Source organism: Microcaecilia unicolor, chromosome 3 (assembly GCF_901765095.1).
Source record: "Microcaecilia unicolor chromosome 3, aMicUni1.1, whole genome shotgun sequence".
NCBI lineage: Eukaryota > Metazoa > Chordata > Amphibia > Gymnophiona > Siphonopidae > Microcaecilia > Microcaecilia unicolor.
In genome coordinates this window covers 529,328,292-529,353,690 of record NC_044033.1, presented here as the reverse complement: position 1 = coordinate 529,353,690, position 25,399 = coordinate 529,328,292, and the positions used below count along the sequence as shown (strand labels likewise).

Sequence of the window (25,399 nt, the reverse complement as noted above, 5' to 3'; positions counted from 1 at the left end):
GCTAAATCAACACTAAAATCCAGACCTCTGTATGCTAAACAAGCCATTTGCCAGTTTATTCTTACATAGTTATAGCTCAGAGGAACTGTCCCTCTTTTAAGTAATTGTGGAGTGGAGTGGCCTAGTGGTTAGGGTGGTGGACTCTGGTCCTGGGGAACTGAGGAACTGAGTTTGATTCCCACTTCAGGCACAGGCAGCTCCTTGTGACTCTGGGCAAGTCACTTAACCCTCCATTGCCCCAGGTACAAATAAGTACTACTACTACTACTTAACATTTCTAGAGCGCTACTAGGGTATGTAAGCCACATTGAGCCTGCCAAGATTGGAAAAGCGCGGGGTACAAATGTAACTAAAATAAATAAATAAATAAAATTTTAAGTAATTGTGAGCCACACTGATCTATATTTTGGTAGCTGCAGCACATAAGCATCAATTGTAATTATTCATTTTCTATTGCTCCAGTGCCTCTTGAGGACTGGGGACAGCACAACCCAACAGAACACAGAGGCAGAGCACCCAGGAGCTGGGTTCTGCTCGGGGCAAGAAAAGGCTCAGCCTGGAGGGACATATCTCTACCCAACCCAATCCTCACACAAGATATTCATTTTGGGAAAACCTACATAAGCACAAGCACTGCCACGCTGGGAAAAGACCAAAGGTCCATCAAGCCCAGCACTCCGTCTCCGACAGCGGCCAATCCAAGCCCCAAGAACCTGGCAAAATCCCAAAATTTAATAACGATCAATGGACTTTTCCTTCCCGAATCTGTCCGGACCCCCTTTAAACTCAGCAAGGCCAGCTGCCAAACATTTTACCAATACAGTTTAAACGATTACTAAACAACCATTTTTTTCAATTGGCCTTTGGGCCCTCAACCCCATCTATTTGAATGGTTTTAACCTGTTGTTTCAGACTTGGACACAATGACCCCTGTACTTTGCCACTGTGACCCTTCCTCTTGAAGGGATGAGTACTATCCTATCAAAACTGGCATTCCTGTTTTCCTTTCTGTAGTTTTACATATTACTATGTTTTATTCTGTTAACTGCTTTGATCAACTTGGGTTGTAGTAGCGGAACATCAAATTTCTTAATGAACTATAAACAGCTGTACAGTATTTAGACATTACAAGGTACTGAAGGATGAGCTCTATCCTGAAGATTGGATACCACCAATTTCATCATTATTGTATAATCTGTACATGACTACGTTAAATTTGATTTACTGCACCCTGGTGAACAACTCTTTTCATATGCTGACGATATATTTTTACTGATTCTGGTACATCTTGATATGAAACAATTTACATTCGGGTTATCATGGACAGTTGAACCGGTCAAATGGTGGTCTCAGACTTACCGATTGAAGCTCAATACTGAAAAATCAATTGCTCTGGTTTAGTCTAGCGGAAGATTTGATTCCTACTTCTGTATGACTGACTGACTGACGATATACTCTTTCATGTAGATACCACTCAAAGGTTCTTGGTGTTTTTATTAGATTCTGCACTGAATTTTGAACTACAAGTTAACTCAGTAGTTCGGAAATCATTCTGTAAGTTACGACAATCGAGTTCAATTCGTTCGTATTTTTTCCAGCAACGTTTTAGGGTATTGGTCCAATCAGTGATCTTGTCTTCCTTGGATTATCGAAATTCTCTGTACACTGCGCTATCAGAAAAATTGTTACAGAGATGGCGACTAGTGCACAAAACAGCTGTGAGATGAATCTATTCTAAAGGTTTGGTCATGTGGAGTTAAGTATAAATTATGCTGTTTGGTTTTTAAGAAGTTATTTAAGAATGTGCCAGATAACTTTCCATCATTGATTTCTCTTTTAGGTGGTCAATATGAAAGTCATAATTCCAAACATTTTTATTTTATGTTTTCCCTCTGTTACAAATATTAATTATAAAAGGACACATCAGGAATCCTACTGCTATTCTGTACTGAAAGTCTGGAATTCTTTACCTCTTCAAATTCGATTACGCTCATTTTATATAATGTTTAGGAAACAAGTTAAGACCTGGATATTTGAGGCTTTTATTTTTTTTTGCAACAAGAGGTGGGAAAATGTGGGATACAAATGCAATAAATAAATATGTGAAATATGAGAAAATGTGTATTATATTAATTATGTAAGTCTCTTTTGTTCTAAACCCGCTTTGTACCTGTAACAAGGGATTTAGTGGGCTAGAAAACAGTAGACCAGGGAAAAGAGTTTTACCTGGTTCTCTTTTCGAGAAAATATTTTAAGCAGGTTGTCTAAATTAAAATGGAGTTTAGTCAAGGTAATGGATTTAAAGCCTTACTCTTGTGAAACCTCCCCTGAGCTCTTTCATTTACACAGAGGGCACGCCTTGCTTTAACCCTCAGCGGCAGTGTGCCAGCAGATAACGCCAGTAAGAACTGACTCACAGCGACAGTGGCCAAATGCTAGATCTTAATACCATGCTGGGACATTGGATCAGAAGGAATAGTTTCATCTACTGAATACCTGCTTCCTTAACAGCAGCACATACTGGTCCCCAGAAGCTTCCCACACAGTACTGACCTTAATTAACCTGCCTCGTGTCCAGATCAGAGTCAGGGAGATACAGTGAGAAGTATAATCAGATCTAAGTCATTGCACAGAGGATTCATTAGGTGGACATGTGGCCAAAGAAAAGTAACAGAATGATTACCATGCAAGATGGTTTTTTCATCGGCAGGCTTCTCCTCGTCATGTCTGCCCTTCTTTTGCCTCTTTGCGGTAATTTCATCCAGTTCTTTCTGCTCTTCCTAAGGAAAAGAACCTTTTTAAGCCAGGTGATCTATCAGAGGAAGGAGAAAAGCCAGGAATGTAGTTCTGAGAGAAACACCAAAGCCCCATAGGAGACGCAACCAGAGCATCTTTACCTCAGAAGGCTTGGCCACTTCCTTCTCATCCACATATTTTGCCCAAGGTCCCAGGAAGCCATCGATGTTGGATGCATCCATCCCCTTCACTTTTCTCCTCTTATCAGATTTCTTCTGCCCGGTTTCGAACACTGTCAGTCCTGCAAAAGAAAGGACCACAAGGGCACTTTAAAACAACTCTAGCGTGTCCTGTTTAAGAGTCCTTGTCTTGCAGCATGAAAGCAGCGGGAAACACAGAATATTAGGAATTATTAAGACAGGAATGGAGAATACAATAGAAAGTATAATAAGAACATAAGTATTGCCACACTGGGACAGACCAAAGGTCCATCAAGCCCAGTATCCTGTTTCCAACAGTGGCCAATCCAGGTCACTAATACCTGGTAAGATCCCAAAAAAGCTCAATACATTTTATGCAGCTTATCCCAGAAATTGCAGTGGATTTTCCCCAAGTCAAGTCTATGGACTTCTCCCTTAGGAAGCCGTCCAGACTTTTTTAAAACCCTGCTAAGCTAACCGCCTTTACCACATTCTCCTGGCAACGAATTCCAGAGTTTAACTACACGTTGAGTGAAGAAATATTTTCTCCGATTCGTATTAAATTTACTACTTTGTAGCTTCAAATGCCTTTGTTGAATATTGTGTGCTATTCCGGTCACTGCATCTCAAAAAGATATACTGGAATTAGAAAAGGTACAGAGAGGGGTGACAAAACTGATAAAGGGGATGGGATGACTTCCCTATGAAGAAAGGTTAAAGAGGCTAGGGCTCTTCAGCTTGGAGATGAGAAGGCTAAGAGGAGATATGATAGAAGTCTATAAAATACTGAGTGGAGTGCGTAGATGTGAATCGCTTGTTTACTCTTTCCCAAAATACAAGGACTAGGGGTACAAAATGACATGGGGACAAAGTTTGTCCCCATTCCCACCCCGTGGGTTCTGTGTTCATCTCAGCAGGTTCTGTCTCTGTCCAGGCCCCATCCCGTCCCCATCCCCACGGGCTCTGTCGTCATCTGCAGAAGCTTCAAACACTTATGATTTTATAATTAAATCTTTTTATTAAAGTATAAAAAGGAACAATATGCTGTGCAACTGTTATTTATAAATCACAAATAGAAAACAATAATAATGAGCAATTGTAACAACTCCTCCCCACCACCACCACCCTCTACCCTTCCAACCCCAACAATAACTGACTTCTACTACCCCAAGGAATCCTAGCCCACCCTGTTAAAATGTCCAGGGGTACAAAATACAACCCATGAGGGGAGAAATATGCCCTATGAAGCACTGTTATGATTTTTTAAATCTGTGGATGAATAAGAAGTCATCAACAATCTCAGGATTCAGTCTAGCTCTGCTGTCTTCCGCAGTCCTTCCTGCAACAGAAGATGTCTTCTTAGAAGATGTGCTGGTAGCAGGAATGTACAGGATCCCCTATGCAAATTTGGCTAGTTGTTGCCAGCATGTTGCTTGTTTTTAAAAAAAAATCAAAATATCAACATCTGAATCACCCAAACGTAAATAACGGTCCAGTTTATTAACAAGCTTCAAAGTAGAGAATGACGGGGGACAACGTCTGTCCCATCCCCATCAACTGCAGTAGGGCTGGAAAACATCGTGTCATCAAAACAGTTGCTCCAGTTACAGCTTCTGCCTTTGTGCTTACAGAAAACGTGATCCCAGGAGAGGGGGCTGGTTCCTTGCACAAGATGTCTTCAGCTTGAATCCCTCATGAAAGAACCAAGAGGAGGTGGCAAGGTTCAGAAGCATCTGCAAAAATGAGAAATACACTGATGAAATGCTTCACGAAGTATCAAAGATATCCAGCATGACTCCACCAGCCCTTGAACTGAAAAGCTGATATGCAGCCCTGGAAGTGGAGGTGGTGAGAGAATCCCAGGGTGAGGAGAAATAGGACCTCAAAATCCTCAAAGTTGCAGGATCAGTGACCACTAAGAGGCGAAAGTTAGTAGTGGCTGAAGATTCTCTTCTGCGGAGTCTATTTGCAGACCAGACATGATGTCCCAGTAGATGTGCTGTCTGCCAGGTGCCAAAATTCAAGATTTTACATAGATCTTGACAAGACTCATCAAAGCCTAGTGAACGAGGGGGAATAGGATGAAGATGAAGGGGGATACACTCAGAAGTAACCAGAGGAAATACTTCTTCATGGAACGGTATTAGCGGTGGAGACGAAAACAGTATCCGAATTCAAGAGAGACTGGGACAAATATGTAGTATCTCTAAGGGAGTGACTGAGAGAATAGATGGCATGAATGGGCTGACTGGATACGCCATACTTTCTTCACCTGCTGTATTGTTATTTGGCAGCCCAGGCCTGAGACTTTGGTTCAGGTTCTGAAATGATATAAAAACTTATAGGCCTTTAGCCATAATTTCAACTCTGAAGTTCCAGCTAGCTCCTGAGATATTGGGACACACCATGCAGCAAAATGAGGAAGGAGCTAGGGTCCAAAAACCTCATAAACAGGATACAGATGGCTCCTCAAGCCAGGTGCAAGGTCTTGCTCAAGTCTGTGGTTAAGCAAGCTAAGGATGAGAACATGTTTAAGATTTGAAGCTACTCATTAGCATAAGCCAATCAGTGCTAACCATGACATAAACTAGATCCAATAAGATGTACTTACTGTCATATTGCTCATATCCTGAGTAAACCTATAAAAATTAGGGTACTTCCTGCTTCAAGTCAGTGTTGCCAGGTGGGCGGTTTTAATGCCCAATTGGGTGGGTTTTTGCCAGCGGCGACGGGAAAAATTTCGCTGGCCGCGGGATGCGGTTTTTTGGGCAGTTTTCCCGTCGCCGATGTGCGAGTTCGGCGGTTTTTTCCGGAGCTTCTATTGGTCCAATTCGGTCCAACAGAAGCTTTTCCGGGGCTTCTATTGGTCCAATAGAAGCTTTTCCGGGGCTTCTATTGGTCCAAATTGGACCAACAGAAGCCTTTCAGGGGCGGGGTTGACGTCAGGGATGACGTAGGGGGCGGGGCTAGTGACATGGTAGGCGGAGTTCGTGACATGGGAGGCGGGGTTAGTGACGCGGAAGACGGGGATTGGCTACGGGCGGGTTTACGGCTGTTTCGGGCTGGAAAAATGTTTCCCAGCTGGCAACCCTGCTTCAAGTTAGAGAGGGGCAGTCACTACTCTCTCTCCAGGGGAAACCAATGTAGCGCATTGCTTTCTCATGAATACCTTTGAGTGATAAAATATATATCACATAAGATTAAAACCCAGACAGCACCTGTTTGCAACTGGGAAATTATATTCCTACAACCAATTGAATGGTATTTCCCATGACAAATAACGTTCTGTAAATTATATCTGCAGACTAATGTCTAATTGTAATTATAGTTGATGCCTAAGAAATAAAAGACATCTTCTTATATTCTGAACTATATTTAGTATGTGTTCTTAGTGTTTATGAATTAGTATATAGTTCTGGTAAGTAAGGAGTTCAGATATACGAGGTAAATATATTAGAAGCAGACTTAGGGAGTTTACTATAGTGGACATACCTCCATTTGGTCTGGGGGTGTCTCGGGCACTGGAAATAAACCTAGAATTAATTCAATACCAGGCAAAATAGTGGAAACTATTAAAAAGGATAAAATTATGGAACACATAGATTAACATGGTTTAACTGAACAGAGACAGAATGGATTCAGCCAAGGGAAATCTCTTTAAGTGTGAATAAACATGTGGATAAAGGTGAGCCAGTTGATGTAGTGTATCTAGATTTTCAGAAAGCTTTTGACAACGTTCCTCATGAAAGATTCCTGAGAAAATTAAGACAATGTCCTTCTGTGGATTAGGAATACTCTGCTATCAGAGGCATTAACTTAGGAACACAGTTCAGGGGTTCCAACCTAGTGAAATGTCTTCCAGGATCTTCAGCTACAAGATGTACAGACCAAATACTGAAAGTGATCCGAGAAGAGAGCGAGGTAAAGGCGGTTAGCTTAGCGGAGTTTAAAAAAGGTTTGGACAGCTTCCTAAAGGAAAAGTCCATAGACCGTTATTAAATGAACTTGGGGAAAATCCACTATTTCTGGGATAAGCAGTATAAAATGTTTTGTACATTTTTGGGATCTTGCCGGGTATTTGTGACCTGGATTGGCCACTGTTGGAAACAGGATGCTGGGCTCGATGGACCTTCGGTCTTTCCCAGTATGGCAATACATATGTACTTTTATACTGATGTTGTAATTCACCTGGGGACAAATGACTTGGCCAACAATAGCAAGTTTACAGTACAGAGATAATTCCAGAAGCTTGGGGAGGGACTGAAATGTTTGGTTCGGACTGTGGCTTTTTCTGAAGTAATTCCTACATGGGGGAAGGGAGAGGAAAGACTACGCAAAACAATGGAATTCAATAATTGGCTTGAGTCTTGGTGTAAAAAGGAGATCTTAGATACATAGGAGAATGGGGTAATACGTGGAAAAATAACAGGCTGTACTGTAATGATGGGCTACATCTTTCTGTGATGGGAAAAAGGATCCTTAGGGAAAAATTCAGACTGTATGTTTCTAGACATTTAAACTAGAGGTTAGAGGTGACAAATGGAAACAAGGGAATTCAGAAAGTCACCCCCGAATAAACATGATGGCAGAGGGAAAGATCATGTAAATATAGAAAAGCACCTAAATTAACTAAGCACATAGAAAGCAATGAACACAAATGCTCATAGTCTAATAAAAAGGTTCAAGACTTACAAGCCCTGATGTTTGAAGAAAACTTGGATACTGTTGCTATTACAGAGACGTGGTTCAACGATTCCCATGAATGGGATGTGACCATACTGGGCTATAATCTTTTTAGGAAGGACAGAGAAGGCCGAAGAGGAGTGGCACTGTATGAGAGACACAATATCAGAGCGGCTGAAATGCAGGGAACCTGGGGAAAGGAAGAAGCTTTATGGATCCCTTGCAATTAACTATCATGGAATCTTTCCACTTCTTGGAACACTGCCAGGTGCTTGTGACCCTCGTTTGGACCCTTGATCTGACCCAGTAGGGGAACTCTTATGCAGGGCCGCCGAGAGGGGGGGGACAGGGGGGACAAAATTCCCAGGGCCCGGGCCTCCAAGGGGGACCCGGCGCCGCAGTCCCACCCGCCACCGGGCCCCTTCCACTTGAACCCCCGCCAGCAGAAGTGCTGTCTTCTGACTCCGGCGTGCGCAGCCCACACAGACGTGCTCCTCTCAGCTGATCTTCGCTGTACTCTGCAGGGCTTCTGTGCGTCTGACATCCTGCGGGTGGGACTGTGGCGCCGGGCCCCCCTGGGGGGGGGGGGGCAACGACAACCTGGGGGGGTGGCAGTGGTGGCAGGGCCCAGGGGGCGGGCCCGGCCCAGTCTCTCAGCGGCCCTGCTCTTATGTTTTTATGTCCTTGTGCTATAATGAGCTCAATCGTACATCTGAAGATTCTGTATTGCTGCTTCAAGAAGATTGTCTTTGTGGGGGGGGGGGGGGGGGGGGGATGACACCTGGCTCCATTGCATTTAATAGCTATAATCCTGAGTCTGAACATTAACATTAAGAAGACATCAACTTGAAAATTGAATTTTGTAAATACAGGGCACGGAAGAATGTTTGAGTTCCGAACCAGTTCAGCACTGGATAGTCTTGCGTTGAAAGATCTGGTTGTATCATAGAGCCGTATGTTTGGTTGAGGGTGGTTCTCATGGCTGTTCATAGTTGGATTTTAATATCCATCCTCTGCTTCTGTACCTTTCCAGGAGGTGTAGACTGTCTCCATTGAGAGCTGTGGTCCCAGTTATCTGTCCTTGGTTTATCACAACACTGAAACGTGAGCTGAGCCTGGTGACCACTACCAATGTCAGCTCTCACTGAATATACTGACAGATTGAAAAGCAGGTCATTTCTCCAACTATACGCAAGATACTGGGCTAGATGGACCACTGGTCTGACCCAGTATGGCTTTTCTTATGTTCTTAATACAAAAATTAATAACTTTAATACAAAAATTATGAATGATTTTAATAGCTCATTGAACAATTATTAATTGCATGTTTTATTCATATATTTTATTTATTAGGATTTATTTACCACCTTTTTGAAGGAATTCACTCAAGGCGGTTTACAGTAAGAATAAATCAAACATGAGCAACAGACAATTACAACAGTAAAAATATTTAAATAACAATACAAAGTATGGCATATTATACTACTCACAACGTCAACACAATATGTAATATATGGTTTTAAACAAGATTGAATTATTTATAGGTTAATCCTACCTTGATTCTTTTCAGCGTCTTCTACAGAACCGATGTATTTGTTCACAGTTTGTTGGCTGTCTAAGGATGGATCCAAGGCATAACCTAAAGACAACGGAAAAATGGTGTGTGAATCCTAAACACTCAAATCACATGGCTTCCATAAAGATACCAAGCTCTTCAGTGATATCACCAAAGCATTTCTAAAATTTACACACAGCTGCCCTTTTAAGATGAAATATGCGAGGCCCCATTTTGCAGAGGACCGAGGTAGAAATGGGGACGTCCAGAAGCCTAACATGGAACCTCTTGTAAAATACAAAAAAAGACGCCAGAAAACACATGTGCATTTAGCTTCACGTACAGCCAGAGCAGCGATTTCAAGAACCAACAAGTGCAAAACAAGAGTGGCATCATTCGGCATCTACCACATAGAATTCGCAAGCAATTCCACATGGCAGGATTGATTTTTCTTATGTCCACATATAGAAGCCAGCAATTATACGTGCAAGAACAATATTAACTAATTAACTACTAACATTTCTAAAGCGCTACTAGGGTTACGCAGCGCTGTACAATTTAAACATAGAAGGACAGTCCCTGCTCAAAGAGCTTACAATCTAAAAGACAAGAGAACAATCTAGAGACAAGTCAATCTAGAGGACAAGTGAACAGTTAATCTGATAGGGTGGATAGATTGGGGCATTCTATATTTCTATATTCTAGAGGATTTTGTCAAAACTAAGCTAACTCGCCCGAGGTCCTGTAGTGACTGTGTATTTCATATGGAAGCCATTTAACGTTTGGATGCATTTTCAAGCCTGCAGCAAAAGTCCAAAGCACAGCATCTCTTGATAAACGATAAACGATAAACTGTAGTACTCTATTCATTTAGGTCAAGAATTACACCATGGGGATTTAGCTTTTTGGACTTCACAGTTACTGGGTTTTGGCTTTTCGGGACAGTATACATGTAAATGCTGCCAAACAATGTAAAACTTCATTTTAAAAGCTACAAAAAAGTACAGGAGTGCTAAGACTTGTGATCTTTGGCAACTCACTTCACCCTCCACTGTCTCACATACAAGGAAAAATTAATTCTTACCTGATCATTTTCTTTCCATTAGTCCCAACAGATCAATCCAGAGACTTGTGGGTTGTGTCCCTCTACCAGCAGGTGGAGATAGAGAGAAACCACCTTGGGCAAAAATAAAGGAACTGTCCGATACCCCCGCCTTCGTAAAACACAGGAAGGGGACTCTGCAAGAAAGAGCTTGCAACTCTGAAATTCTCCAAACCGAAGTAAGGGCTACTAGGAAAACTGCCTTCAAGGTAAGATCCTTAACCGTAATGCCCGATAAGGGTTCGAAAGGAGGACACTGAAGCGCTTTGAGAACTAGATTAAGGTTCCAGGATGGCAGAACTGGCACGTGCGGAGGACGCAACCGATTTACGCCCCTCAAAAAATGAACCACATCTGGGTGGGAGGCGATCGACGCCCCCTGAAGCTGGCCTCTAAAGCATGCCAGAGCTGCCACCTGCACCTTAAGAGAAAACGAGAGTGATTTCTGTACACCCTCCTGAAGAAACGCGAAGATAACTGATACCGAAGCTGCTGACAATCCCAAACTCGCACACCACGATTTGAAGGTACGCCACACCCTAGCAAAAGCTATCGAGGTGGATCTTTTCCGAGCCACCGTAGCGATAACCGAGTCCGGATATCCTTTCCTTCTCAACTTCGCCCTTTCAAGGGCCAGGCCGTAAGACCAAAGGGGGAGGGATCCTCCATCATGACTGGTCCCTGCAGCAAGAGACCGTCCTGCGCCTGGAGCCGAAGAGGACGATCTAACAGGAGCCTGACCATATCCGCGTACCAGTGATGGCTGGGCCAATCCGGGTCGACCAGGATCACTCGACCGGGATGACTGGCAATGCGAGTCAGTAACCTGCCCACCACAGGCCATGGGGGAAAGGCATAGAGCAGGCCCCTGGGCCAAGGTTGTAGAAGAGCATCAATGCCTTCCGAGCCCAGCTCTCTTCCCCTGCTGAAGAAATGGGGAATCTTCGCATTGAATGCGTTGGCCATTAAATCCATCACCGGCATCCCCCAACTGGCAGCTATCTGATCGAAGGCCAGAGGGGAGAGTGTCCACTCCCCCGGCTCCAACTGGTGGTGACTGAGAAAGTCTGCTTGCACATTCTGTGACCCCGCTATATGAGCCGCCGTCAAGAGACAGAGATGAGTCTCTGCCCAACGGCAGATCAGGGCCGCCTTGCGCGCTAGTGGTGCACTCCTTGTGCCCCCCTGACGGTTCACATAGGCGACCGCCGTCACATTGTCTGAAAGAACTCGAACTGGGCAACCACAGAGAAGAGACAGAAACTCCCGAAGGGCCAGACAAATCACCCGCAACTCCAAGCGGTTGATGGACCAAGACACCTCTGACGAGGTCCAAATGCCCTGGGCCGTCTGTTGGAGGCCAACGGCTCAGAAGGTGCCACTGCAAGGGGCGCATGTGAGCTCTGGCCCACTTTACGACGTCCAAGGTGGAGGCCATGGAACCCAGAACTTGTACATAGTCCCAAGCCCGCGGGTTCGAAGTTTGTAACAGAGCTCACAAATGACCCTGCAACCGCTGTGCTCAAGCTGAAGAAAGAGAAAATATCCCCGTTCAGGTATCGAAGCACACTCCCAAGTATTCCAGTGTCTGAGAGGGCGTAAAGCTGCACTTTGGGAAGTAACCCGACCACTCTGTCGGTTGCCCGTCGTATCTCCTCGAAAGAAGATGCCCGCACAAGCCAGTCGTCTAGATAAGGATGAACTTGAATCGCCTCCTTTCTGAGACAGGCCGCCACTACGACAAGGACCTTGGAAAAAGTCCAAGGTGCTGTGGCTAGGCCTAAGGGCATTCCTTTGAATTGAAAATGACGACCGAGCACTGCAAAGCGAAGAAAACACCTGTGGGGAGGTGTTACGATTCTGCCCATGTTTCATGCTCTCATTCATCTCGCTACCTGGTGGCTAGACCTGGTGTCTGCTATGGACTGACTGCTTGCTGTTTCCCACGTTCCAGAAGGTATTCCGGTCCGGATCTTCCAACCTTCCAGACTGTCTTGGGATTTTTGGAAATTAGCAGCACCCTTACCTGGTGAACTCCCTTGTATGTTGCCTTTATTAAGCCCCTGGGAACTTTCAGGCTTTGCCTTGGCAACAAAGGTCTTCAGTTGTGTTCTTGTCCTTGTTGGTCTGTTGCGGTTCCTGCCCTGAATGCTTGCTTTGCCTGTTTTTGACCCTGCTTGTGTTCCTGGACTATTCTACAGTTTGCTGCCTGCCAAGACCCTGCGTGTTTCCTGGTCTATTCTACAGTTTTCTGGCTGCCCAAGTCCCTGTTTGGTTCCTGGTTTCCCTGTTGCTTGCTGCCTGCCGGTAAGACTCTGCTTGATTCATGGACTATTCTCCTGCTGCTGCTTAGTGCTTCTGTTCCAGTCCAGCTGCTCCAGTCCAGCCTGCACCTGTCTATCTGTGGTCTGCCTTGCCTCCTGTTTGGGTGATTTGTCTGCCGCTCCTCGGCAGTGGCCCAAGTGCTCACAGACCCAGTGTGTCGTGCGAAGCGTGACAGGAGGCCAAATTGGAATGTGTAAATAGGCCTCTTTGAGATAGAGAGATAGCAAAAACTCCCCTGGCTCTACCTCTGCGATCACCGAGCGGCGGGTTTCCATGCGGAAATGCCGAACCCGTAAGGAGATCTAGGATGGGTCTCCAAGAACCGCCCTTTTTTGGCACCACAAAATAAATGGAGTATTGACCGCACCCTCTTTCTGTTGGGGGTACAGGCTGGATGGCTCCCAGTCGTTGTAAGTTGAGGAGAGTGTGACGAACTGCAGGCACCTTGGCGGGAGATTTGCAAGGAGATTACAGAAATGAGTCTACTATCGGACGAGCCAATTCCAACTTGTAGCTGTCTCTGATAACCTCCAAGACCCATCTGTCGGATGTTACCCTGGTCCACTCCACCAGGAATAGGGACAGCCTGCCCCCAATAACCGGCTGGAGATGGACCAGGGCCCCATCATTGGGCAGACCTGGCTGCAGGCTGGTTTCTGTTACAGGAAAGGAAGGCCCGCCTGTCACCTCGAAAGGGCTGAGGTCTCTGAGAAGACCCTGCTCTCTGAAAAGAGGCCCCACGACCTGGACGGTAACAACGTGTATCCCTAAACTTAGGTCTAGGTCCCACCGGTCGCACAAATTTGGACCTGTCCTCCGGGAGGCGCTGGCCCTTAGAGTCACCGAGGTCCTTCACAATCTGTTCTAGGTCTGTCCCAAACAAAAGCTTTCCCCTAAAAGGAAGCCTTGCCAGCTGTGACTTAGAGGACACGTCTGCAGCCCAATGTCGCAACCACAGCCAGCGACACGCAGTGACCACTAGGGAAACCTCCTTCACCGAAGCCCTCAAAAGATCATAAAGAACATCCGCAAACCAGATCAAACCAGAGCAACTTGGTTTTATCCTTATTGAGTTTAAAACCATGTGAAGAAGATAACATTTCTAACTTCCTAATGCAAGGGCAATTGTATTAAGCCACGAACAGGTATCAACAGGAACATATCATAAGCATATGAAAAGAGTTTAGCCCCAAAAGCAGAAAAATGAACGTAGAAAGATGTCATATGTATATTAAATAATATGGGTGAAAATGGCGATCCCTGAGGCAGTGGCGTTCCGAGGGGCGCTGACACCCGGGGCGGATCGCCGATGCGCCCCCCCCCCCCATGCAGCGTGACCCCCTCCCCCGGTGAAGGGACCCCCCCCCCCCCCCGGGTGCACCTGTTCCGGGGCAGAGGGAGCGTGGAAACCAACGACGCTGACCGGCGCGCGGCACCCCCCCCCCCCCCAGCGGCGTGCACCCGGGGCAGACCTCCCCCACCGCCCCCCCCCCCCCTTGGTACGCCACTGCCCTGAGGTACTCCACAAAGTGGAGTCCTGCTGGTAGAAATCTGATCAGCAATTTTAACTCTATAGTAATGATGTGAAAGAAATTCTCCTATCCAAGACAAAACTTTACCAGAGATTCTCAATGAACTCAATTTATACATCATAATAGACTGTATCAAGTCAAATTGTAATAAAATAGCTGATTTACCATAGGCAAATAAAGATTTTTATCTCAGAAACAATAGCCAATAGGACGAACAATCAAATCTCATTAGACAACCTGGCAATAATTCAGATACATATGACTCGGCCAGCTTAACAATCCACGGAACAATCCAGGTCTATAGTTTGCTGCTAGACTTGAACCCAGTGTGGCCTTCTTTCTAAGAGGAGTTAAAATGATACCACCCATAGTAGATGGAAAGTGTCCCTTCATTGAATAAATAATTCTGAATTTGTGCAAGAAATTCAACTATTTGAGACGGTGGATCTGTCATTAAGTATGCAGGAATATAATGGAACTATGTTTCTGTCCACTGCAACATGCTCACTGGTCCACTTTTTTGCTTTAATTGCAGGTAACTTCATAAATAAAAGAAATCTGAATTTAGCAGAAAGTAATTCTCCCATCTTCTCAAGAATAGACAAGGAGAAAAATGGTAACTGCTACACACGAAACCACCTCAGTCGATATGATAAATACACGGGATAGCTAACAGCAGCAAAGCAGATGATAGGTCTCAAGTGAAACCCTAGGAAGTATCACAGGGAACTTTCCAATGTTCTTCAAATAGTACACGTAATCCACCCAACAAGAGAGGGTGAGGTTAATCCCACTCTGCTTTTCTTATTTCTCAGGTACTGGAGTGTGATTCCCCCCTGATGTGTCATCTAAAAATAAGAACTACAAACCAGGGTACTAAGTACAAAATATCATGGAGGGCACATAAGGAATTCTACAATCCAAATCAACTGAAAATAATACATGTAGAAATGAAAAAAAAGCACTAAAATTATAAGATGAATATCTGGAGAAATTCTCAGAGTTATAGCTCACCCAAGCCGAGTGCTAACCCTAAGGTAAAAAACTACTCTTAAGAGGGTTCTCCTTACTGTTTTTTAATTTTTTATATATAAGCACACCTTGTGCTTTTGGGAAAGGAGCTATTGTCCCTGTAAACCACCTTGCACTAACCTTAAAAAGGAAGCCAACAAAATCAAGCAATTGTTATTAGCTGGGAGGGAATAAGAAAATTAGAGAACTGCAGAGGGACAGAAATTTCACCTATCCCTGCCCATCCCCACTGGAATCTAACCCATACCCACCCGTATCCACTAAGATCACTCCACCCTCACCCATCCCTGCAATTAATCACCTCCATCTCCTCCCATACCACAGGACTTGACACAATTACTCAATTGCAGCTCTCCGTCTCCTCCCAGCCCCAACAGCCTCTTGCTGGTTTTTTTTTAATTGTATTCATTATTCAAGCAATGAGTCTTCCAAGCCTCACTCAGTGCATTCCACGCTTCATTCTGGCATCACCAGAGACTTTGATTGCACTCCTGCGGAATCCTGCGGCAATTTCTTCCATCCCCAAGGGAATCCCGCAATCCCCAGTCCAATGCAGCTCTCTAACGTTCCTCACTCCAAGGCCTGGAAGTCCAAAGGAGAAGGAAACTTCCAAGCCAAACACACAGCCAAACTGAACACAGTGGTGCATTGAGCTCAGCATGCACCAGTGACAGCTATTATCGTGTTTCTTCCAGACAGGCTTGAACAAAGACAGGACAATGGCCGAAGAGAATTTTCACTTACTAAGCTGGCATGAAGAAATCCATGAAGGGGGGGGGGGGGGGGGGGGGGGGGGGGGGGGAGTTTCCAGTTTTGGAACCGAGGAAACACAGACAAGGCCCCAAGTGCAATAATTCAACCAGTACTTCCACCTTCAGTACCCTGTACACAATCCTGCAAGCAGGCAGACAGTACCCCACGAACCATGTGACAAGCTGGCAGCATCTCTCGTTCCGCACCTTTAGTGTTCACTCTGGTGGATCCTCTTCTACTTCTATCCCTCTGCCTGTCGGCGTACCTCAGGATTCTGTTCTTGGTCCCCTCCTCTTTTCTATCTACACTTCTTCCCTTGGTTCATTAATCTCATCCCATGGCTTTTCCTACCATCTCTATGCTGATGACTCCCAAATCTACCTTTCGACCCCTGATATCTCACCTTGCATCCAAACCAAAGTTTCAGCGTGCTTGTCTGACATTGCTGTCTGGATGTCTCAACGCCACCTGAAATTAAATATGACCAAAACCGAGCTTCTCATTTTCCCCCCCAAACCCACCTCCCCGCTCCCCCCCGTTTTCTATTTCTGTTGATGGCTCTCTCATTCTCCGTGTCTCCTCAGCTCGAAACCTTGGGGTCATCTTTGACTCTTCTCTCTCCTTCTCTGCTCATATCCAGCAGACCGCCAAGACCTGTCGTTTCTTTCTTTACAACATCCGTAAAATCCGCCCCTTTCTTTCCGAGCACTCTACCAAAACCCTCATCCACACCCTTGTCACCTCTCGTTTAGACTACTGCAATCTGCTTCTTGCTGGCCTCCCACTTAGTCACCTCTCCCCTCTCCAGTCGGTTCAAAACTCTGCTGCCCGTCTCATCTTCCGCCAGGGTCGCTTTACTCATACTACCCCTCTCCTCAAGACCTTTCACTGGCTCCCTATCCGTTTTCGCATCCTGTTCAAACTTCTTCTACTAACCTATAAATGTACTCACTCTGCTGCTCCCCAGTATCTCTCCACACTCGTCCTTCCCTACACCCCTTCCCGTGCACTCCACTCCATGGATAAATCCTTCTTATCTGTTCCCTTCTCCACTACTGCCAACTCCAGACTTCGCACCTTCTGTCTCGCTGCACCCTACGCTTGGAATAAACATCCTGAGCCCCTACGTCTTGCCCCATCCTTGGCCACCTTTAAATCTAGACTGAAAGCCCACCTCTTTAACATTGCTTTTGACTCGTAACCACTTGTAACCACTCGCCTCCACCTACCCTCCTCTCTTCCTTCCCGTTCACATTAATTGATTTGATTTGCTTACTTTATTTATTTTTTGTCTATTAGATTGTAAGCTCTTTGAGCAGGGACTGTCTTTCTTCTATGTTTGTGCAGCGCTGCGTATGCCTTGTAGCGCTATAGAAATGCTAAATAGTAGTAGTAGTAGTAGTACTTCACCCACCATTATGCAAGCAGAGACTATCAAATCAAAGTAGGATGTCGGCAGATAAAGACCCATACGGTCCATCCAGTTGCCCCCACAACATACACTCATAGCACAAGGTATGATGTGATACTACATATGCATACTTGACCTTGATTTGTCCTTCCCATTTTCAGGGAACAGACTGCAAAAGTCTGCCTGGCATTAACTCCCTGAGCCCCTGAAAGCAGCCATGCCCAGAATAGTGCCTCACACTGACATCAGGCTGACATGTATAAATCTAGTCCTGCATGGGATGAATTTGTGGTTGCTTCCAGAGGTTCTGGGAAATATTATGGAAGTAGACTCAATGCCCACGTATATAAAAGTCAAAACCTCCAAACCCAAAGTGGATAATATGACTGATAGCAAACCCTTATTTAAGCTACTTCACAACTACTTCTGAAGTAGTTTAAATAAGGGTTTGGTATCCACTTTGGGTTTGGAAATATTGTGGAAGTCCAAAGAACATCACATGCTACGTTCACTTCATTTCACTGAACACGGAGGGTAAAATGCTGCTGGAGATGAAAGGTGTGCAAACGGGGCTGCTCATAGGCCCCTTCAGTAACGGGAGAATTACTTGCAAGCTTGAGAAGAGCTATCAAGGTGTAGCTTAAAGTTCCAGAGATGCAATTAGGCCAAGACGTGGCACCGGGCCAAGCTCTGACAGTACAGGAAGAGTCTCACCGTAGGTGGCGAAGGTTCGTCTCTGCTGCTCAAACATGAAGTCGTTGATGTGAGTGGGCTCAGCATATCCTGACAGCATGTTCCTAGGAGCTGCCATCTGCTGCGTTCGGAAAGGATTCACTGGCCCAAACTGAAACAACATGTAAGAACATTGTGAGATAAATGGGAAAAGGAGCTTTTCTACTACATAGCAAGAGATCTGTTCCAGGCTGAGGCCCTTTGCCAAACGGACTCATCTGCCGACTTCCTGAGCTAAGGAAGGAAGGAAGGAAAGAAAGACGGCATGCTACCCTTCAAGGTATTCTAGCCACTTCATAAGGTATTCAGGCTCAAACTTTTACTGAATTCATTTCTGTAATACTTTTTATTCAAGATTATGAGAATAGGTTACATACTTCACATGCAGATAAGAAAGCATTAAAAAATGCAACTTGCAATTTGCAGATTATCAAGCAAATGCATAAGAATGTCTGTAACACACTGCGGAAACAAACAGAAACATTCACTTTGAACTGTAAAACAAACAAAGTTTTTCTCACACAGGGGATCCTCATCTGTATTGAATGCATTAATCATAGCCAACTCCCTGACTCAAGCAGAACCAAATTTGGAGTTTTATACACAATTGGAATATGCCCACATCTTTTTATTTGAATTTCCAGTAACACACGATGACTTTACAATATAATTCAAGTACTAAAAGAGAAAATATTCAGAAATAAACTCATTTTAAAAACAAAGATAAGTATTTGTCAAAAGTGAAAAGATCAAAAAGCCTCATTTAAAAATGAACATGCAAACAAAAGCCAAAGCTACAGAATCAGCCTGAATACTGATTAAGGTCTGTGTTCTGCTCATAATTATAACACGGGATATTTCAGGCTGGAAAGCTGTGTGTTTTTACTACGTTTCGTATAATGTACTTAAATTAATGTTTTAGATTTCATTATTATGCAGTCTACACATATGGGCTAATTGAAAACGTCTGATGAAACTGAACAAATGCATACGTACATTTAAATGCATTACAGCGAGAGCTTGGGGATAAAGTACTTGGGTGCATGAAAGAAGAGACTTGGGGCTGATCAGATCAGATGCTTTTACAGTGGCAAAACAGGTAGAAAAGATGACGGTGAAAGCTAGAAGGATGCTTGGGTGCTTAGGGAGAGAGGAATGGCCAGTAGGAAAAAGGAGGTGATGATAGTAGATGATGACGGCAGAAAAAGACCTGCACGGTCCATCCAGTCTGCCCAAGATAAACTCATGTGTATACCTTACCTTGATTTGTACCTGTCTTTCTCAGGGCACAGACCGTATAAGTCTGCCCAGCAGTTTTTCCTGCCTCCCAACCACCTGTCCCGCCTTCCATCACCGGCTCTGGCACAGACCGTATAAAAGTCTGCCCTCCCCTATCCTCGCCTCCCAACCACCAACCCCTCTTCCCCCCACCTGCTCTGCCACCCAATTGTAGCTAAGCTTCTGAGGATCCATTCCTTCTGCACAGGATTCCTTTATGCACATCCCACGCATGTTTGAATTCCGTTACTGTTTTCATCGCCACCACCTCCCGCGGGAGGGCATTCCAAGCATCCACCACCCTCTCCGTGAAAAAATACTTCCTGACATCTTTTCTGAGTCTGCCCCCCTTCAATCTCATTTCATGTCCTCTCGTTCTACCGCCTTTGATGCCTCTGTATAAGACTCTGGTGGGACCTCATTCAGAATACTGCGTACAATTCTGGAGATACAAATAGGATGGAGGCGGTGCAGAGGGTGGCTACTAAAATAGTCCATAACCTTTATCATAAAATATATGGGGACAGACAAAGATCTCAATATGTATAGTTTGGAAGAAAGGCAGGAGAGGGGAGATATGAGACATTTAAATACTTATGTGGCATAAATTCACAGGACACGAGTCTCTTTCAATTGAAGGGGCATAGGATGAAGGTGAAAGGGGACAGACTCAGAAGTAACCTGAGGAAATAGCTCTTCATGGAAAGGGTGGTGAATGCTTGGAACAGCCTCCTGGTGGAGGTAGTGGAGATGAAGCCTGGGACACGTACACAGGATCTCTAAGGGAGGGGAAGCGATAGGGGAGATTAGCAGACTGTATGGATATGCACAATGGTTTGGCCATATGGTTTATCTGCCATCATATTCTATGTTATGAGAGTAATCGGGAAACAGGGATTACAGATGGACAGCTCCTGAAGCTGATTTCTGCTCACCTATCGAAAAATGATACAGCTTCTGAGATTCTGCACAGATTTTGTCAGTTTTAATTTTATCATTCTCCGAGTCTCTTTGATCTAAACTTATTATGCAATCTGCTAGTTTCTGGCCCCGAAGAAGCTATAACTGTATATCATCAGCATAAAACATATTTCATCTTAAGTGCCTGGATAATCTCACCCAAAGGAAGCTGAAGACAGAGGAAATGAACTGCTCGCTCCCTGAGGGATCCTAGAAAGAGCCATCAATGAGCTCAAACTGAGGGAGCCAGTTTCCAGGAAGGCGCAGTCAGAATACAGGAGTGAAAGTGCCACCAGAGCAGAATTAACAAGTTACCAGCACCTGTTCTGAGGGTGGCTGCACTGCTTATCTGCACTGGATGCTAAGTAAAGGAACACTGGCTGATACCCGGGACAAATCCCTGCAACGTACACAGAATTAACTGGGAAGACTGATGGGTGAAATTGGGCTTTTTCTACTCATCTGCTATCTTAGTGCCTTCCTTACAGAGAGAACAGGGGGACAGCCTTAGAGAATTACCACACCGATCTACCAACTGAATAATTCTGAGCAGTGTATCATGATGGCAGTGTTTAAGTCTGGTGAGCCTGTGGGCTCTTTGCCTGGCAGTTAGTGATTTTGGGGGGGGGCGGGGAGGGAACCTTAGAGTCCCAGCTTACAGATCAACCTACTGTCCAAAGCCTACAGCGTTGGCAGGAAGTCTAACTGCCTACTCGGGACCAGGGGCGTAGCCAGACTTCGGCGGGAGGGAGGTCCAGAGCCCAAGGTGAGGGGGCACATTTTTAGCCCCCCCCCCCCCAGTGCCACTGCCACCCCCACCAACTTTGACCCCCCCCCCACCCTTGCCGACGACCCTCTCGACCCTCCCTCCCACCGCCAACCCTCCCCCGCCGTCCTTTGCTGGCGGAGGACCCCAACCCCTGCCAGCCAAGGTCCTCTTCTTCCTTCGTTCTGTTTCTGAGTCTGGCAGGACGTCAGACTCAGAAACAGAACAGAAACAGAACGAAGCCTTGCAATCTGCAAGGCTTCGTTCTGTTTCTGTGAGTCTGATGTCCCGCATGTACAAGGTGCCGGACGTCAGACTCAGAAACAGAACGCAGGAAGAAGAGGACCTCGGCTGGCGGGGGTTGGGGTCCTCCGCCAGCAAAGGTAGGCGACGGCGGGATGGCGGCGGGAGGGGGGGTGTCGAGAGGGTCATCGGCAGGGCGAGTCCAGTGCCAAATCTATAGGGGCCCAGGCCCCCGTGACCCCATGTAGCTACGCCCCTGCTCGGAACCCTCACTGCCCTTCCAAAACACAGACATTTCTTCCCTTGGTGCTCTGATCTCATCCCATGGTTTTCAGTATCATCTTTACACTGATGACAACCAGAAATCTCAGCAGGAATCCAGGCCAAAGTATTAGCCTGCCTGTCTGACATTGCAGCCTGGATGTCTCACCGCCATCTGAAACTAAACATGACCAAGACTGAGCTTCCTATCTTTCCTCCTAAACCAACCTCTTCTCTTCCCCCATTCTCTATTTCTGTGGATAACACTCTCATCCTCCCTGTCTCATCAGCTTGTAACCTTGGGGTCACACTGCCATCTTGGCTCAGCTAGAGACACATAACCAGAACTAAAAAGGCCACCAATCCCACCAGTGAAAGATTTTCCAGATTGAGCACAGCCATGGGTCCAACATAACTTCACTGCGTTTGCCTCCTCAGATGAGGATACCAGTGACGGTGGCAAAAGGAAAAGTGCTTTCAACACCTGTGGCACTCACAGGAGCTGAAGCTCTATCACTGTGGCCCTGACATTCCTGTTCACTACAAGAAGCCAAGACAAATCCTCTCCCACCTAGCACTTACCCCCTTCCCAAACTGGCCAGCACAGAATCAACTTCCCTGAAAAACTATCAAAAACCAGAAAACCAAATAAAATGATTTTAGGAACTTGGGGGGGGGGGGGGGGGGGCAGGGGGGAGTTGGGGGAGCAGCAGCAGGTATACACTTCTCACTTCTCCTGAGGGGCCTCTAATTCCACCCAAATGGGGACCCTATGGTATTGCGTTGCCAAAGAATGGATGGACAGAGCTGTTTTAATCCCCCATCTTATAGACCTCTTTCTGACTCTTTCCCACGGGGGACTAAAGGTATTTATTTCATATAACAGATAATGGTTATTAAATATTTCTTCTTTCTTAGACAAGGAAATAATGAAAAGCTTTCAGATGTCACATATATCATAGAGAGATTTCAAAAATGAAGGCTTTATATTAATAAAAAAAAAATTAAAGAAGTGAATGTCACATCAATTTATACAGCGCAACAGTTAAAGCAGAAAACATTTTAACAATGAGCAATATACAGCTTTTATTTAAAAGGGATCTCGTATAAAGTAAAATGGCATAAATAAGTCAGTTCAGGTATATATATAAAAATAGACATAAATGAATATCCTCTGGGGATCGCTCATCCCTGCAGTTGATAAGGACTCCCCAGGGAAGGTATGCATAGAAACTAAATAACTTGCTGACTCAGTTAGGTCATCTGTATGGTACCATAAATATACACTTGAAATTAAACCAGGAGAAATATAAAATAAAAACATGTCACCTGTAATAGAAATAGAAACATCACACCAATACATATACAGAGAAATGGTTTCAGGCTACTAAATGAGGAGCTGAGTAGTATAAGTAACTGAGAGCAACAAAATCAAATCGGGTTCGGGGTAACGCCTAGTCATTATGGGGTGGGTAATATTGATCCCTAGATCAGTGGTCACTGCGGACGGCGTTGATCCGGGTTCCACAAAGGGAATGACTGGCATTCTGGGGGATTTTGACGGACCTGCGGTTTTCTAAATCTATATGGCTGTGTCTGAAGACATTCAGCAGCATAATGACCGTATTGTTGGCAGCGATAACAGAGCACATCAGGATAGCGATCAGGGCTAGGCCGGGAACGATAGTCTCGTTGTCGCCTAGTATCCCCAAGAGGGCCCCTTGGGGGACCTCGCTGGGGTCGAGAGCGTCGACCCCGTTCTTCTGGGTAATCAGTTCTACGGTCTGGGTGGTAGGGCCGTGGGCCTTGATTTCGGCCGTTATTGTCATAGCGTTGATCAGCATACATAACAATAACAGGGGGAGAGGTCTCAGGAGTATTGCTATTAGGGTCAGAGTTCTTAGAGGTTTTTTTATCTTTAAGGTCTTCAGTCTGCAATACGTCTAGATTAGTACGTATTGTTTTGCGATTTTGCTCTTCATCTTGTTTGCTTTTAATAAGCCTCCTACAATGATGTAGGATATGTTCACGAATTTAGGCCATTTTCTAATTGGAGACCCACTGTGTTTTCCAGCTTATTTCTAATCTCTGTAGGTAAGGTACCCTTAAGTAAATGGTAAAATACTGGGAGGGCATTATCAGAGTCGAATTTTTCCTCTGTCTCTTCTTTATATAGGTCTTGGAGTCTCAGTAAATAAGCCTCAATAGGTTCTGAATCCATTTCCCATCTTTGGGAAGTGATAACTGAAAAGTCTTTAAGGGTCGGATACATGGTCCGGATTTCCTGAAATACTTTGGTCTGAATTTCTGTCAAAGGGTTGCCGTCATACTGGGTATCTGTTACAAACTTTGCATATCCCGATTGAGTGAATATGTCAGTGACACTAGCGTGTGGGGTTCTGCCCAGGAGCGCTTTCATATCGCCAACTGATAGAGTAGTCCCCAGAGTAATGTCCTGTAATTTCTTCAACCATCGGTTACCTCCCTGTGCAATATCCGGGAGCTGTAGTATGAGGCTATTTAATTCAACAGCTGAAAGTGGGGTGTATTCCGTATGAGGGACACCTCCTGACATTTTATTCAGCAGGGGAAAAAGTTTCACTGATTTAAGGAGATCAATCGAGGCGGTTGGGGGAAACTGATTCGCATACTTTTTCCAAACCTGAAGACCTTGGATTAGATAGAGGGTTGTTTTCTGATCCCAATGGGGGTCGGGGTGGTCATAAATAAGATCTCTTACAAGTGAAAGCTTGTCAGACCGTAAGGATCCTTCACGCGGGAAGAGGGCGGACTGGGGCTGGAGCGCCTCAGACCATCCTGCAAGGTCATCAACCCATGGTTGAACATAATGCCATGAGTTCTCATGTAATGCCACATATTGGGCAGGTGTGCTAGGCAGACTAGATAAGATAGGTTCTGCACTGATATTCAGACCTGTAGGGTGACGGGGACTGTTAATGACTGCAAGGCAGCGGCTAGATCCCTCATCAGTAAGATAACTGTGAGGGTGACGCTGTCTAGTATGATAAGAAATAACATCATGCTGTTGGGGTATCTGGGGTATTTCGGATTTTGGTGTAGCGGATGCACTAGTGTCAGGGAGTGCTGACATGGACTTACGTAGGGAACGAAGTCCTTCTGAAACGTATACGAGATCATCTCCTATAGTGGCTAAGGTGAGGCCGGGTGACGGCAGACGGCCTGCACCTGAAGGGACTGGCGTGTCAAGGGGAAAGGGCTTGGGTAGGTCAAGGTGAGAAGAATCTCCTTCCCTCGAGGAGGAGAAACTTAGTACTGGGGGAGGTTCGTTTCGAATATCCTGCAAATCAGATTTACTTGGAAGTTGTTGTTTTAGTACTTCCCAGGCTTCTTCTAATGGAGAAGATATTACTTTTGGTAGACCCCCGGTACCTGGTTTGGCTGGAAGTATGAGAGGACGGCGGAGAAGAGCCAGATCCTCTGCTAATTGGGGAATTTTGCCCTTGGGGCGTGCACCCAATTGATCCCATCCAGGAGGAATAGAACACTCAGGTTCTAGAGTGGGTATGGAAGAGTCTTTCGGAGCTGGGGGAGTTTTAATGAAACCCCGATCATAGAGTTCCTGACAAATAGTCCGTGTCTGTGTGGCAGGACTACATGGAATGAAACCCATCTGTCGTAATTGGGACAGAATAGACTGTAGGGATTCAGCAGGCAAGGGACCAGTTTGGACAGAAGAGTCCAAATGTAGTGGTGGAGGTGATGTCTGAGTTGTGTGCCCCATATATGGGTAGGTAGAAGTTTGGGTGGTCATGTGTGAGGTCAATCCTGATCCTAGCCCAGGATAAATG

The 25,399-nt window shown here is 45.3% G+C and overlaps 2 protein-coding genes across 2 annotated transcripts in view; one reads left to right on the top strand and one right to left on the bottom strand.

Moving 5' to 3' along the window:
- The window catches only part of WASF1 (WASP family member 1), a 576,737-nt gene that overhangs the window by 222,647 nt on the left and 328,691 nt on the right, over positions 1-25,399 (top strand). The window lies entirely within an intron of this gene.
- LOC115467331 (pre-mRNA-processing factor 17) overlaps positions 1-25,399 on the bottom strand; it is a 122,045-nt gene that overhangs the window by 37,226 nt on the left and 59,420 nt on the right. Inside the window, exons 3-6 of the mRNA XM_030199201.1 lie at positions 18,044-18,173; positions 9,175-9,258; positions 2,898-3,037; positions 2,684-2,780 (exon numbers count right to left, since the gene is read on the bottom strand). Coding sequence (XP_030055061.1) covers positions 2,684-2,780; positions 2,898-3,037; positions 9,175-9,258; positions 18,044-18,173 — 451 coding nt within the window. The remainder of the gene's footprint in view (positions 1-2,683; positions 2,781-2,897; positions 3,038-9,174; positions 9,259-18,043; positions 18,174-25,399) is intronic.